General features: G+C 43.4%; 1 protein-coding gene across 3 annotated transcripts in view; it reads right to left on the reverse strand.

The window, feature by feature from the left end:
* The window catches only part of LOC117445751 (adhesion G protein-coupled receptor D2), a 95,747-nt gene extending 81,816 nt beyond the window's left edge, over positions 1-13,931 (reverse strand). For all 3 annotated transcript variants that reach the window (XR_004552038.1, XM_034081593.2, XM_034081594.2), the window contains exons 1-13: positions 13,803-13,931; positions 13,672-13,708; positions 13,467-13,491; positions 12,499-12,720; positions 11,523-12,167; positions 9,251-9,448; positions 8,390-8,463; positions 7,690-7,977; positions 6,931-7,042; positions 6,432-6,578; positions 969-1,071; positions 590-701; positions 193-248 (exon numbers count right to left, since the gene is read on the reverse strand). Coding sequence is in view for 2 of the 3 variants with exons in the window: in XM_034081593.2 (XP_033937484.1) it covers positions 193-248; positions 590-701; positions 969-1,071; positions 6,432-6,578; positions 6,931-7,042; positions 7,690-7,977; positions 8,390-8,463; positions 9,251-9,448; positions 11,523-12,167; positions 12,499-12,720; positions 13,467-13,491; positions 13,672-13,707 (2,018 nt within the window). In the remaining variant the exon portion in view is untranslated. The remainder of the gene's footprint in view (positions 1-192; positions 249-589; positions 702-968; positions 1,072-6,431; positions 6,579-6,930; positions 7,043-7,689; positions 7,978-8,389; positions 8,464-9,250; positions 9,449-11,522; positions 12,168-12,498; positions 12,721-13,466; positions 13,492-13,671; positions 13,709-13,802) is intronic.
* Positions 13,932-14,907: the final 976 nt, after the last annotated feature.

Consider the following 14,907-nt stretch of genomic DNA (forward strand, 5'->3'; position numbering starts at 1 on the left):
CTTTCGAATTAAAAGTAATATGTTGATTATTTATTTGTTTGGTGTGATCAACATTAAAATGCACAACATAAAAAAATGTATATGTACTAGAAATGAATAAACTATTACCTCTTAACATCAGCCTCAGTCTCTATTGCAAAAGTACATTTGTACATTTGTACATTTGTTTACTGTGTTGTTGGACAAACTTACATCAAGCTGAAATTCCAAAAGGCACAAACGGGACTAACTCTCAGTGAATACTCCACCTAGAACCAGAAACACATGTTTGCACTTGTTTTCGTTCACTTTCAATATTACCTTGGACTCCAGCCAGCCAAAAGTGTTATGGATAAAAAACATGTGCTGCTTTCTGGGAGATGAACATTCTTGTGTAGTGACATGTTGCATTTGGTGAGTTTTAGTTTAAGTGAGCTTAAGCAGGAATTGCAATTTCAATCCAGAATATAGCATTCTTTAAACACATATGCAGCTTAATTTACATCGCATCATTTTCTAAATCAGATCAGTTCAAACTATTAAAATGTGTGCTTGATACAGTGAGCTTAATAATTATACTGCTTGACACTCCCATGAACAATGGCCGTACCACATGTGATGAGGAAAGGGTGTACTTGACGGCCACAGGGATGGTTTGGCCTTTGGAGGCATCACGCACGGTGGCTGATATGACAACAGAAGCCAGGTGACCGGGGAGAATTCTGGGAAAACAGAAAATGGCTACCACTTACACCTATCTTGCGATTTAGAGGGCATGAATAGACTAAATTACTTCAATACAAACTACTGGTATCCACTTATGCTCACTCTTTCATTATCATTAGAGTCAAAGCAAAAGCATAGCTTATTTAGTGTAAACGACGGAACACATGGTAACTTCTTGATTTTGTTTCGTGGTTTAACTTTAACCTATTATCAGAGCAAAGGGCATGGGTAAAATTAAGAACATAAGACAGAATACGGCTAACCTTTTTACTTTCTCCTGGTGACTCTGTGATGGCTCCTGTGTTTCAGACACAATCTCACTCAAATGGCAGTAGTGGGTATGAATAAACATCACTTCCTCATATCCTATTCAAAGAGAGGTGAGAAGACAAGTAGATTTATTTTGCCCTTGATTGAACCAAATACTGCACCAACACTTCAAAAACAACATTTACACATTGATGCCTAACAGGGGCCTAATGCAAATACACAGTTACATTAAATTAAGGAGTATATTTTAACCAAGTCCAGTTTCCAAAATGTCTGTCAATAATTGTAGGTTTATTAATATTATGTAGTCCCAAAAGTTTCATATGCTAGAAGACTTTGGGCAGATACAAGCAATATTTTCACTTATGGAAATGGCCTTGGTGGGTGGTTGTGCTGCTAATGCCCTACTTGCTATTTTGTTTCAATAATTTAAAGACATCAAGTGCAATTTAAATGTGACTCAACAGATATTGTGATTAACATTAGTAGATGTGTTTAAAAATGTAAATCTACAATTGCTTGAAGGATATAGAGCACACAGGCTATTATCTACAATTATTTAGCCATAAGATGGATGCTAAAATGGTGTATGCAATATATTTTTTGGTTTGATTTGATGAATGAGCTGAAAAGTGATGCACACATGTATATGTCAAATAGTGCAGCTACCTTACATTTAAAAAAAACAAAACAATGGCAATAAAAACATTGCCAAGCATAAGTCAAGTCAGCAAAGAATGAACAGGCACACATTTGGAGCAGTAGGAAAAATGGGCACATATGCATGTTGTTTATGAAACAAAACTATAGGTTACTTACGTAACCCCAGGACTCAGAGTAACATGTAGTGAGATGTCTCACTATGGGATGCGCCTCATCGCGGAGCAAACAGAAGCATCAATCTCATTACGCCAATCCTGATTGGCTGGTGATCTTGACGTCAGCGTCAGGGAATCCACCCCCTATAAGTAGCTTGCGCTACGTCGCATGCGTCATTCAAAATAAGCAACTCTTCTCGCTTCACCATAACAAGGAGGGCCGTCTGGTGAGACATCTCACTTCATGTTACTCTGAGTACTGGGGTTACGTAAGTAACCTATAGTTCTCATTCATAACACTCCGTTCGATGTCTCACTATGGGATAGTGTAGCTCCCGTATTTATCAATAAGCTCTGTGTTTATCAATCAAGTCCTGTAGAAATGATAAAATCACCCCGACAGGACATTGAAAAGAGATGTGTCCTTTTTGAAGGCACCACTCCTCAAACACCCTCCACTTACAGTCATAGAGAGACCTGGTGGAGGAAGCTCTCGCACTCTGAATAGTGTTTATCACCTTCTGAGGGAGCCCCACTGTATTCAGATTGTACCACTCACGGGCCAGGCCCATAGTGCCAAGCGCTCTGGGTGTGGGTGAAAGATCTCCCCCCCCGCCTGAGACAGTATGTCCCTGCGTAGTGGGAGCTGCCATGGCTGCCCGCACAGCAGCTGATATATCTCCGCCAGCCAGTACATTGCGGGCCAGTGCGGAGCTATCAGGATAAGTGTGTGGCGTTGTTCCCTCACTCTGGCCAGAGTTGGGGGTATCAGAGCCAGGGGTGGGAACGCGTACAGAAGGACCGGAGGCCAAACGTGCGCGAGCGCGTCCACGCCTAACGGTGCGTTTAAATCGCGCATTGAAAAGAACAGCTGACATTGAGAATTTTCTTTTGATGCGAACAGATCTACCGCGGCTCTTCCGTAACGCACCCACAGCTGACTCACAATCATTGGATGTAGAGTTCAGTCTGCATATAGTGGTGCACCTCTGGACAGCAGATCTGCCCCGAGGTTCATCACTCCTGGTACGTGCGCCGCTCTCAGAGAGAGGAGACGTCTGCCGCTCCATAAGATCAGTTTGCGTGCCAGCATGTGTAACTGGAGAGAACGCAAACCCCCTTGGCGGTTTATATACGATATTGTGGTCGTGTTGTCTGTCCTCACGAGTACATGATGTCCTTTGAGAAAAGGCAGAAAGCGTTTTAGAGTGAGGAACACCGCTAAAAGCTCCAGGTAATTTATGTGCGCCCGCTGGAGGTCTCTGCTCCAGAGACCCCTCACCGGACGACCTTCGTAAATACCTCCCCAGCCTGTCAGACATGCGTCCGTGGTGACCACCTTCCATGAAAGGACAGCACCCATAGGCCATGTGCCACCCATGTGAGTGAGCATTCTGAATTTATATCTTTTTAGATATTTGTTCAGAACCCTCAAATCTAGTTTGGCCGAATCCCGTTCCCTCCCCGTTTGGGAACGAGGAAATACTTGGAATAAAAGCCGCTCCGACTCTGCTCGGCGGGTACTATAGATATAGCCCTCTTTTCTAGAAGTGAGAGGATCTCTCTCTCTAGAATATGGGCTGACTCTCCTCGGGCTTGTGAATACAGAATGCCCGAGAAGCGAGGGGGGGTGACAGCGAATTGGAGTCTGTAGCCCCGTGTTACTGTCTTGAAAACCCAAGCAGATGTTGTGAGCATCTTCCACTGTATGCTCCTTAGAGCCAGCGGAGATGTCACGTCTCTTACCCTCTGAGTCTCTATTTGTTGTGTTATGTGAACACGGTAGTACCCCATTTCGACAATCCCCACTGACACTGCGCATGCGCGTGACGGTGGTGCCTTCACAACCCCAGCCGGCACTGCGCATGTGCGTGGCGGTGGTGCCTTCACAGACCCGTCATTATCCGCCATTTGAGAGCGGCCGTAGCTGCTCTCAGAAGGGGAACAGTTGACGGACTGTTTATTGTTTTTATTTTCATTTTTTTGAGCTGCGCCCTTGGCCTGAAGCCTGGATGCGTCAGCGGAAAATGGTTTATGTGAGAAACAACAACAATATTGTGACATGTGTTTTTGCGGACTTGAGGATGGTGTTGAAGCATCTCTCGAGGCAGCGGGAACACATCTAGAGCTGGGGAACCGTGGACTTCCAGCTCTGTCACAGAGGGGAGTAGGGGGGGCTGTCAGGCCGCTCGCTTCTTCTTCCTCGACTGCTGGCCGAAATTCTGGGTTGGCTGCGCCTGGGCTGCAGCCGGAACCGGAGATTTTCTAGGCCAACTCGCCCTCGTCTCCTGCCTGGGCTGGGGACTCGGGGCGGGCTGCGACCTCTGCTGTTTTGGTACTTTGAACCGAGCAGGGTTCGAGGCAGCTTGGGCGAAGGACTGCCGCTGTGAAGGCAGCGGCTGGACCCTTCGAGGGAGACAGAGGTTGAGGGCCTCGTCCTCCTTCTTTTTCGACTCGCATCTCCTCTGCATGGAGGCGAGAGCGGAGCCGAAAATCCCCTCGGGAACGATGGGCATGTCTAGCACATCCTCCTTTTCCCGGTCTGGGAGGTTGGTGAGGTTGAGCCATCTAGCTCTTTCCTTCACCACCATGATCCCCATTGCCTTGCCCGTGGCCTGAACGGCGCAGCGTTGAACACGGAGACAAATGTCTGTGATCGCGGCCATCTCGTCCAGAACAGCCGGTCCAGGATTGCTTGACAGATCCTCGCAGAGCTCCGCTTGGTATGCGGTTAGCAGCGAGGAAACGTTCAAAGACCTGGCGGACAACGCTGCGGCTCTGTAGGACCGTTCAGTCATGGTCGACTGGAATCGGCCCGCCTTCGCTGGCAGCGTGGGGTTCCTGCTTGGTAACGGGACCAGCCTCGGTAGGAGGTGGGCTGCCACCAGCGGTTCCATAGGCGGTATGCGGAGCAGGCCGAGCCTCTCCATACCGTCACAGTCTAGGGAGGAGGCACCCTGGATTGGGGCCTTGTTGCTAAAGGGCCGGTCTCTCCACGAGACCGACACCTCATCCAACATCTCCGGGAAGACCGGAAGGAGTTGCCTCTTTGTCCTCGTTGCCTCTTTGTCCTCGTTGCTTGGGGAAAATGTTTCCCCTCGTAACGGGACCTGGAGGTCTCCTTGGCCATTTCGGGCCACGGGATGTCTAGTCTGGACGCGGCACGCTGACACACGGCCTGCAGGTCCATGCTCAGACAGGGCGAAGCTGGTGTGCTATCGCCTGGGAGAGCAGCCATCGCTCTCGGCTTTGCAGCCTGAGCCGATGACACGAAGATATCATCTTCTTGCTCATCCGAATCAGACAGGAGGAACTCAGAGGCACCCTCTTCGTCCTCCATATAATCCAATTCCAGGACATCCTCCGCGGGCGAAACCATGGTGAGGTCCAGCCGGGAGCCCCAGCTTGGTAAAGCGTGGGGCTCCGTTCTCGCGTCTCTTGCCGCCACCGGGTCCCAGCCTGACACGGCGCGGGACTCCGGTTCCGCAGCTGCCGCTGTTGATGAGCCCCAGATCGACACAGCTAGTTAGCTAGCTTGGCGTGCTAACCGTCGGCGGAGGCTCTTTACGGTGAAGCGGGCACAATGCCCGCATGAGCCGGGGTTGTCAATAGCCTCCTGGGCATGTTCCAGCCCGAGGCAGGACGAGCAGACCTGGTGTGAGTCTGTGCCTGATATTTTCAACCCGCAGCCGCAGAGCCGAGCCTCCGAGTCCCTGACTCCTCTGGTGTGAGGGAGAGAGGCCTCCATCTTGTTCGCCGCGTGGCGTGGAGAGGACCCGCTCGTAACAGGTACGTTCCAACCTGTCCTTAATCCGGAGAAAAAAGGACTGTGTAGATTTTTTTAACACACCAGTTAATATTCTTTAATCTTTTCCTCCTCTGTGAGAGAAAAAGAAAAAACGTCCTCGCGACCGTGGTGTCGGTAGTGAGGGAAAGCAAGCTAGCAACAGGTGTGTTGTTAGCTTGAAAAAAATAAATCAAAACCGTACCTTAATTTCCGAGGAAAGAAACGGTGAGGTCGATTGTAATACTAACTGGTGTGTTAGCATTAACAGTCTTCTTGCTAAGCAGAAGAGTAGCCGGTGAGCGCCCGTCGACCGAAGGTTAGCTCTGGGTTCAGTCTGTGGACTGTTAAGCTAGCCCAGCTACCATCGAGATGTGCTCTGAAGCGAGAAGAGGTGTTTGAATGACGCATGCGACGTCGCGCAAGCTACTTATAGGGGGTGGATTCCCTGACGCTGACGTCAAGATCACCAGCCAATCAGGATTGGCGTAATGAGATTGATGCTTCTGTTTGCTCCGCGATGAGGCGCATCCCATAGTGAGACATCGAACGGAGTGTTATGAATGAGAACTTGCATTAAGTTTGTTATAAGAGCAGGGCCACATGTGGATTAACCCCTATGACAAGTGCCTTTTGTGTGTGTGTTTTGGTGTGTGTGTGTGTGTGTGTGTGTGTGTGTGTGTGTGTGTGTGTGTGTGTGTGTGTGTGTGTGTGTGTGTGTGTGTGTGTGTGTGTGTGTGTGTGTGTGTGTGTGTGTGTGTGTGTGTGTGTGTGTGTGTGTGTGTGTGTGTGTGTGTGTGTGTGTGTGTGTGTGTGTGTGTGTGTGTGTGTGTGTGTGTGTGTGTGTGTCCTACCCAGAGCGTGTATCCTGTGGAGCTCAGTGTCAGGAATAAGCAACTCATCCTGACTACTGCTGCCAGCTGTGTGAGAGCTGACTGCAGATGGCTTGAAGACTTGACTAAGGCTCTCTTCAGTCAGCTTTTGCCACGTCAGGCAAACATCTTTGAGCAAAGACAGCACATTAATAGACATTAATAGTATTAGAATGAATAGAAACCATGAAAATAAATACAAGCATATTATTATTTAGCATCAGCTACATAATACATGTATAATGTAATGTATTCATCTGTGATACAAAGCCAAGAGCTACCAGGTTTGGATCAATAACATTATACATGGTAGACCAATCAGTGTTTCAAAGACCATTCCCTGAATTGTGTAAGCAAAGCAAATACAAGAAGATGAAGGAGTGGACCACAACTTCAAAAGTCAGAATAGCCTGTGTTTTTTAATGAAGCGACCGACAGATAATCAATATGTTTTTATGTGTAGTGGGATGTCTCTGATTACCTATGTTCTTGGTAGAAAGAGTGAAGCCTCTTTTCTCAGCAGATAGACTTTTTGCAAGAGTTTCAGTGAGACTGTCAATGCTCTGCACAATAGTAAATGGTCCCACGCTGACCTGTACAAGAAAAACAAACCCAACATCAAAAATTGTTATTGACGTTCCAGGGTTAAAAGATATTGTGCTTAATCCCTGAAAATGGGACCAAATACGTATATACATATGTGGGAGGCCTTTGCTGATATTTAAAGTGGCAGTTTGGTAAAGTTACTACCCAAAAACATATTTTTTTTCCAGCAGGATTGACTGCTTACAAGATTACACTTAAAGGTGGGGTAGGTAATTTTGGAGAAACCAGCTAGGATTTGAAAATACACAGCCGGAACAAATCTGCAAATCCTTACAGAGCCCCTCCTCCAACACACACGAACGCGCACATGACCAATGAGGGCACGAGATAAATTTGTGCACAGATGGAAAGCTGACAGGTAGGCCATCCAGTTATTTTAGCCGGGCCGGGTCGTGCTTTTTACAGCGCCACGGTTTCCACAGATGAAAGCACTTAAGATATTCATTGCTATTGGGATGTTAAGAGCATTCCATGGAATATAACAAAAAGTGTATCTCGAGCCGGTTTCTCAAACTTACCTACCCTACCTTTAAGCTGTTGTTGTTTTTTTTGGGGAGTTTATAAAAATGTAAATTCAACTTCAACGATGTTTGGGGAGTTATCCAGACCAGATCAACACAGGCCATCCTCTTACCCCGTCCTCTGTGAAGCCCATCCACTGTGTAGCCATGCCGGGCTCCAGCATCGAACTGGCCACCTTAAGGTAGTTGGTAGCGATGGACACCATGACTTCTGCTGCATCAGATCCAGCAGAGTGAGAACCAGCCAGTGTAGTCAGGTCCTTCTCAATCATCTGGGTGAGGTAAAGGACATCACTGGAGGTGAGGAGGTGAGAGCCTCCCTCCTCCACCTCTTGCAGAACAGCCTGGGTAAGCTGCTGCAGCAGGGCCAGGTCTCTGTCCCAGGAGCTGTTACCACTCACCTGAGGAAAAGGTGGATTAATACAAATGCTAAAACTAAGTTTAAGTACGGACAAAACACTAATTCCCTTTCGACACACCTCTTGATCAGGCTAACCTTTCCTAAACACACTGTTTTCACCAGGATTATTACGCAATTAGTTAGTACTTGAAAACATCCAGTGATTGAAAAGTGTAAACACATATTTATATATGTATATATATATAACCATGATCTCCTCCACTACACAGACTAAATTGAACTATTAATTATAAAAAGATATTGTGTGGCGGCAAAGTTGTGATATCCTTTTTCTCTCTTTACCACAGCAAGAAGAACTGTACTCTGTATTCTGAGTTCTTGAGCTGCATCGATTCTACTATACCACTAAAGTGATGATTTTCTTTCCCAAACTGTTAAAGGGTCCAACTCACAGGTTTGATGAGAAGATCTTTGTTCAATCTACTGAATAATTGGGTCTTTGGTACACTGATAACAGCCAGCACTTCTGCAGACAGAAACATAGACGAATATAAGAAAAAAAATGCAATCTATTAGAGCCGAAGCACAAACAGCCTTAGACATTTCCAAATATTCAAGGATCTCTTCAAGGATAGTTATACTTTATAGGACTATTCTATTTAATTGCAAGGTAATGTTAAAGGCCCCCTATTATACTGTTTTTCATCAATATATTATAGGTCTCAGATATATACAAAACATGTCTCTGAAGTGTTTTGCTGAAACACCAAACATATCATGCATTGTAGCATCCCATAAACCCCTCTGTTTCAGCCCTGTTTCAAAAGTGCTGATTTTCTGTCTGTTACTTTAGATGAAAATAAGGAGCCACTCCCCACGACCCTCTGCGAGATATTTGGTTAAAAAGAACACAATGGTGCTCTCGGAGGAGATTCAGGTGATAAGGTGGGGGGGTGTTACCTTAGTTGGTTATTGGCTAATGGTTACACAAACCAAAAAATCGTTATGCCATCATAAAGTGGCCAAAATCTGATCAGCTCATTTTCAGACAGGTTTTTATATAAATGGATCAGGACAGAACGTGAGCAAATATTTTTTCCTGAAACTTTCAGAGTCTCTTTACACAGAGGGGAGTCAGGGGACACATGTTTATGTATAAAATACATGAAAAAGTGGATTTTGCATAATAGGTGACCTTTAAAGTAATGCTCTATTTTCTCTGTCTTTTAGGTTAAACTATAGCGGAGCAAATCAGGAAATTACATCAAGAAAAAAAAGTCATAAACATTCATTGACATTTTTAACATGGGTACCTTTCTTATGGTGGCACACGGCACTGTTGGGCACTTTACACTTGGCTCGGCCCGAGCTCATACTGGAAGGGTTAAAGACATCACAATCCTCATCAAGCTCCATACTTTGGAACAACTCAACGTTGAATGTTTGATTCTGCAAAGCATTTCCGTCTTTGAGGGAATCCAAGAACGAAATGTCCGTCACTGTAAAGTTTCCTAGTGAAAGAAATTGTGAAGGTTATTCTTAATGTTAAAATTCCTGAGAATGAAAGAGGGACACATTGTCAGTCACAGTAGTGTGAATGATGTAACACTTATTTATTCATAACTCAGTCAAAGCTCATCAATGTTGTTCCAGGCAGATTTATAAAAAAATTACTTCACATCATAATTATGTGTAATAAACATCACATGTTCTTTCATTTAACCCCCCCCCCACAAAAAAAACTAAATGTCCATATAATTGTTAAACTAATGCCCCCTCAGTGAAAATGTTTTCCATTGACAACACAGTAAATAATTTGTCAGTGCGTGTTAAAATGATCCACAATGTGTTTTCTGATCTGCTGTCCGTACGGGTATTGTATAGATAGTGTGTAACAACAACTCAGTCATAGTTAGGTTGTAGAACATCAAACAAATGGTCTGGTTGAGGTATCTGGTATTATTTGATTAGGGAAAGCTTGTGGTCATGCCAAAAACAACTACGTTTTTTAGATATAGTGAAGTACTTAGTTATTACTGTATATATATATCTATTCTACATTTGTGTTTATTGACTTTGCAGTACTTTATCTGATCTGATTCTGAGGTTGAAGCTATTATCACTCTTGACTCTAAAGTTTTTTAAACATTTTGGTCACGTTTGTGGTAAAGTCTGTCCTAGATAAAAGCTGGTATTTGTTTTTAAAAACATTGGTGTGGTTATAACTTGTTGTTCCAAGAGTCACTATAGGAATACTAAAGCAATATGCTTTCTAAATGTTCAGTTCAAGGAGGCGGAGCGAGGGTTCTGCGTTCTCATTGCTCATCGGGGAGCATGATGTCAGAACGGGAGAAGTTTGTTTTGAAGGGTGGGATTCTGAGTGACGTGATTCACAAAACATTTACAAGAACCATTATGAACTCTAACGTTTGCCAATTACAACTTGGTCACCATTCCCTATTCATTGAAGGGGGAGAGCAAGAAACAGATTTGCTTTTCCCTTCAATCGTTTAAACCTTTCAGAACGGCTTAATGCTGAAAAGGAAAACAGTATGTGTGTGCCATAGACTGGTGTGTGTGCATGAGTGTGTTTGTTTACCGTGTATATGTACGTTTTCCAAAGCAAGCCACAAATTTGAAAGGTATTAGCCAAAGGATATCCTGATCCTAATCCAAGTCATTTAATATAAGCCAATACCTGGCCCTAAAATTATTTTCCTACATAATACAGTTTCAAGTTGGCATATTTAGAAATTATCAACTTGTCTCTACAAACACTGGAGAGTTGTATTTATCCATAAGGAAATTTGTTAAGCTTGAGAAAAAAAAGATCTGGAATAAATCAAGGGCAAAGGAAACATTTGGGGGGGCAAAGGAAACATTTGGGGGGGAAAAGGTTGGTCTTGGCAGTGGTATGTTATCACACCCGGAGATGCTGTCTTTTTGTATTTTTAAAAACAATTGCGGAATATGTAATGGTTCTGTTACTTACTCTTACTTTTGTGTACATCACTGTTAGTATTCGCCAATCTAACTGTTTCCATGTTCCAATTACATTTATTGACAAAAGCTTTAGTGATCCATATTGTTTTTTAAACAGTTTAGTTTTTCCATGTATTTATGACCAAAATCTAGAGTGCATCTCATAGGAGTTGCGAGCAGGGTCGGTGTTGAGGGAGATGATACAGAGACAGACCTGATTTGTGTTAAGTTGTATCTGAAATTAATTATGAGCATTTATTGTACCCTGCATTGAATGCCAGATGGGTGGTGTTAACCACATCAGGCCTGCTCAGATCATGGCATGTAAATGCAAAGTGTGTAGTTCAAAATGACTTTCAAATGGTCTCTATGTGATTGTTATTCCTGCATAGCAACCTCGCCCAGCCCCATTGCCAAAATATCTAAACTGTAAACAACATTTGAAAGTAATGCTCGACTAGCCCATTGGACCTATCAGCTAGATTTAAGTCTCTTCTGTCGTTATCGTGTAAACTGTCCTTGTTCTTGGTGATTAAATAAGATTTAGACTCTGGAAACCCTTCAGCTTATTCCTCTACTCATGCTTCATCTTAACAAATGTACCTGGGATTTGACATGGGACGTCTCTCCGCAGCTTGGTAAGGGAGGTCGCTATTTCCATGGCTGCTCCATTCCACTTGAACACCAGCCCGGAGGAAATGGGTGAACACTGTTTTTCCATAGTGTCGATTTCGCTGCTGCTCAGCACCCGATCCCATATGTGCAGCTCTGTAATGCTCCCTGAGAATGACTCATCCTTCTTAAATGAACCTCCAAAGGTGTCCTGCTCCTGTCCCAGAATGAAAAGTCCATCAGGGCCAATCTTGTCAGAATTTAGGTCATTTCCACTAGAGTCCGCCCGGCCATCAATGAATATAGCCCAGTTACCACCAATCTGGCTCCAAGAAACGCACACCGAGTGCCAGGAGTCATCGTGCTTGAAGGCTTCTTGGTATGGTCCATGAATGCCATGAACCAGCAGAGCCAGCTTCACAGGCTGGCCCTGGATCAGGTTCGCGCGGAGCTGGAACTCATTTATATATGACGGGATGGAATAAGAAAAAATTGTGGAAATTCCAAAGCTATTTGGATCAAAGCAAAGACGGGTGCAAACAGTCACTACGTCCATGGAGGGGAACTTGTGCAGGAGACGGGCATGCTTGCTGTCCGAGCGCCCACTGAACTCCAGGATCAGGGTCTCAGAGGAACCTTCGGTTTCACCCAACACAGAGAGAAGAAAGAAGCATTAGTGAAGGAAACATCGAACAACAGCTCTCGGAAAGGATAGAAACTAATCATACATTTCCACTTTGTGCATGGTCCTATTCCTACTGTAAACACTTGGTAACAGTAATTCACTGTGGCTGAGGGAGTTGTATAGCAGAAGGTCAGTACAATTTCATATTTAATGACACTTTTGTTAAGCCAGTGAGTAGGCGGAAAGAAGTCTTAGACAAGAAAAACAATAAGATTACTATTCAACACAGAAAGGGTGCTAATATGTTATTATAAAGTGGCACGAATAGCACACTGATCCTACTTGTTGGATGTGTCTTGACTTTCCTGGCAATCCACACAGGATGAGAGATATTCAAGGATGATAAAAAGCTGGTAAGCTCTTGTATCTCTACTGAGCTGGAGACAGTGGCTAAGGCCCCAGAGCGCTGGTTACACAGTTCCTTTGCATCTTTCCATTCCAGGCGATCAGGCACATACTCATAGTATGCATCAAATATAAGATTTCTAGTTTCCAGTGTAAAGGCTGTTCAAAGAAGCAAAAGGAAGATTAGAAGAACTGGTGGAAAGAGCCCCAAGAGAGCATTGGTTAAAAATAAATTGATATTCCAAATACCTTTTAATCCTGTTCAGATCATTACATTTGAAATGATAAAAATGTACAAGCTTGAATCAAATCAAAATCAAAATCAGGTGCACATTGTTATCAAATGTCAAGAAAATCTACAAAAGTAAATGTCTTTCTCTAAATAGGACCTTCATTTACTTTACAATTATCATGCCATGTTGAAGGAGACTTGAATATTGATTGATTCCTTCAACTCATTAGGGAAGTGTTTACTGATATAATAGATCAAGTAAAAGTAGAGTCCTGTTCTCATTGACTTCTCCTGATCCTTGATTTAAAGTCACTTCAATCCTCTTCATCCATCATTTTCCGATGATTGGTTTGAACTTCAGCAGATCATCTTTGCCATGTCTACATGCTTAATTACACTGACTTGTTGCAGCATAATTGGCTGATCAGATGATGCCAGCTGTTAAACAGGTTTACCTTATGAGGGTGTTTACTGTACTTGTGCCAGTGACAATTTTAAATGTGACTGCTAATTATGACATTATAATAATCAATCAAATGTTCGCACATTATCCCACTGGTCTCAACTGTGACCTTGCCATCAATTTAACTTTGTATTAAAGTTCAGTTTAATTAGCCTATTCATTAAATGTGAATTGGTGTTCAAATAAAATGAGAAATAGAAAGTAACTCACCTGATATGAAGCTGTGGAAACAAACCTGAAAAATAATGTACATTATGCTCAGCTCATTGCTGAAGGTTTTAAGGACATCAAATCACATTTAACTAGAGTTTTTTTACTAATACAATGAGGCAATGCACAACAAACTAACAAATCGTCTTTAAAAAAAACTATCCTGGAGTGAAAACCTTGGTAAATACAAACAATAAGTACTCACCAGCAGGCCTATATTTTGGAACAATAACCAGTGCATCCTGAAAAAACGTACATATTAATGTTAAGCAATTTGAAAGTGCTAAGTTTTCTCATATTGATAAAGCATAACAAGCTAAACGAATCGATATTTACCTTAATTAGTCGTTTTAGGAAAACACTTTGTGTCTTTTCATTTCAATTGCGTCGTGTCTGTGAACGCCGCATTCAACCACTAACGGTTTTTGTTTAGTTCCTTTCGAAGTAAAGTATGCGTCTACTACCAGTCCGTCACTAAAGTAGGGAGCCCTGGTGGTAGCGGACTCCGGAGAGGAGGATGCAGAGGGAGCTACAGAGGAGTGGGTGTAGCCTGGATGCAGCTAGCAGAGGGTTGCCAAATATATGGTTCAAGGACCTCCATGGGCCCTTTAATAGGTCCCAGGAGGTCTGGTGCAACTGGAGGCTTAGACAATGACTTAATACAGTTTTATGCCAATCCAGTCATTAATTTAGTGATTGCAGCCTAAAGTAGGAGTGGGAGTTCCTGAAAAGATGCAGAAGATGCCAAAATAGGACAGTGACCACCAGGCACTAGCCCACCATTAATAAAGCAAAAACAATTGCAACAGAAACATTACGACTTTAAGTGTAAATGTATAGGACATTGCTGTTAACTTTCATGTTTCACTGTCCACCCACAACAGATATATTCGGAGTGAACTCTAAAGACAAAATGTGTTATGGAAGTCAATAAGTAGGTGAACACCTGTAAGCCATTATTATCATAGTTATATCATAGCTGTCATATAATCACAGTATTTTACTCAATACAAGGAAGCCAAATTAAGGAATGTGTATTTGGTAAAACACATCTACCATTTCCTACTCAAAAATGTAGACTGACCAGCTATACAGTGCCAATTCACATTCGAAGAAATCTCCTTGTTATGCTATAAGGGCAGTTTTTTACCAGGAGTCCAGCCTTTACCATAAAGTGATATGAAGTATGAATAGCAGGAAAAAGGGAAAATAAAAACAAACCTTTAGAACATATCCTGTCCCTGATTCAAAGGAGGTGGCTAGCCCTTTAGCTTAGCCACCCCACTGACAGGAGCTGGAGGAAGGCAATCAACACAATAAGGGACACCTTATTATTATTATATTATTACCTGTTGGGGAGAAGGAGCATGGATTCAACTGCAACAAATAACTGTTTAATCCTTCAACAAAGGAAAAACCTACACTTCAGGGTCCTTGTCAA

The sequence above is a fragment of the Pseudochaenichthys georgianus genome, chromosome 4, assembly GCF_902827115.2.
Source record: "Pseudochaenichthys georgianus chromosome 4, fPseGeo1.2, whole genome shotgun sequence".
In the NCBI taxonomy this organism is placed as follows: domain Eukaryota; kingdom Metazoa; phylum Chordata; class Actinopteri; order Perciformes; family Channichthyidae; genus Pseudochaenichthys; species Pseudochaenichthys georgianus.